Source organism: Phaethon lepturus, unplaced genomic scaffold, assembly GCF_000687285.1.
Source record: "Phaethon lepturus isolate BGI_N335 unplaced genomic scaffold, ASM68728v1 scaffold56861, whole genome shotgun sequence".
Taxonomy (NCBI): Eukaryota; Metazoa; Chordata; class Aves; order Phaethontiformes; family Phaethontidae; genus Phaethon; species Phaethon lepturus.
This window is the reverse complement of record NW_010516672.1, coordinates 24,333-25,737: the sequence shown is the minus strand read 5'-3', so window position 1 is coordinate 25,737 and position 1,405 is coordinate 24,333. Positions and strand designations below refer to the sequence as shown.

The 1,405-nt window shown below is 44.5% G+C and overlaps 1 protein-coding gene across 1 annotated transcript in view; it reads right to left on the bottom strand.

The window, feature by feature from the left end:
- Positions 1-318: 318 nt before the first annotated feature.
- SCAF4 (SR-related CTD-associated factor 4) overlaps positions 319-1,405 on the bottom strand; it is a gene marked incomplete at its 5' end in the record, with an annotated part of 25,227 nt that continues 24,140 nt past the window's right edge. The window contains one exon of the mRNA XM_010296118.1: positions 319-1,405. This exon is cut by the window's right edge and continues 138 nt beyond it. Within this exon, the coding sequence (XP_010294420.1) occupies positions 687-1,405 (719 nt within the window).

Here is a 1,405-nt window from a genome sequence, read left to right as displayed (position 1 = left end):
GGGGGAAGAAAAGAAAAAAAATTGATTGCATTGCCAACACTAAACAGTTAACTCTTCAATTAACATTTTAAAACCACTAACTTTTACCTAGTATGGTCAAGTAATCATTAAAATGCAGCAATCTAAAAATCAAGATGACTATTACAAATAAAAATTTGCTTCTGTGAATAGCTACACAAACAGATGTATTTCTTTTAACAAATATAAACAAAACAGTCTAATTTAGACTCCAGTACAGCATTAACAGTTCAAACTTTAAGATGTTGAACACTCCTTTTCCACTTCAGTGCAGTGTAGGAAGAATAGCACACGTTAAAGTTTGTTACGAAAATAGAGTTTATTAAAAACACATCCCTATTGTTTTGAGGAGCTTTCACCGTTACCTTTTCTTAAATTAAAAAAAAAAAATAGAAAGCACTTCTACTTCTGATTTGTAAACTTTTTAAAGTCAAAACTTTAAAAAAGTTACAGCAAAAATGGGTAATATTTTAATCATATCTTCAGTATTTCATGTTACGTTGTGGCTATTTTAAATAGAAGGGAAGCAATCAAATTGCTTACAATTCCCCACCAACTACTGCGGGGCTGTGATATAAGCAGAAGCAAATATGATACAGCAGACTGTACAACTCTAAAGCTCTACACTCCAACAAATGTCACTGTCATCTTGCGACAACTCCCAGTATCTAGCGCGGAGCCTCCGCCACGGAGCCCATCTCCTTGTCCGCATGTTCCACAGATGAGGTAGCCTCGGATGTTAACTCTTCAACAGGTTTTACACCTGTAGGTTCAGACTCTCCCGCAGCAAGTTCTGAAACAATGTCTGCGTCTTCCATTTTGCCGCTGTGAGATTCATGGTTTTTGTCGCCATCTGCCCTGTCTGTCATCTCAGGTTTTTCCTTTCCTCGGTTTTCTTCCTTGTCTCTCCGAGACTCCCTGTCTCTTGAATCTCTCTCTCTGTCTCGATGGCCACTGGACCGCCTGTTTCTGTCCTCCAAGTCTCTGTGTCTGTCTCGCTCGGGGCTTCTTCGTCCCCAGTCTCGCCTGTCACGATTACCAACTCGCTCGTGATCTCTGTCATCGTTGCGGTTCCCATAGCGCTCGCGGTCATTTTCTACCCGATTGCCAAAAGATCTCCTTCCAAACCTTTCCTGGTCTCTGTTAGGCGTGAATGTCTGCCTGTCATTCCTAAACTGCCTCCCATCTCTGTTATCCTCGGGTCCGCCTGGGCCCCCGCTTCCCGGCATCCCCCCCGGTCTCACATAGTGACCTGGCGGTGGGAAGGGGGTTTTCATTCCGTGGGGTGGAGGCATCCCAAAGCCCCCTGGCCCCGGCGGGGGCCCTCTGTGCATCATGTGGGGAGGCATGTGTCGCGGTGGCATCAAGGGAAACCGCTGCAGAGGAG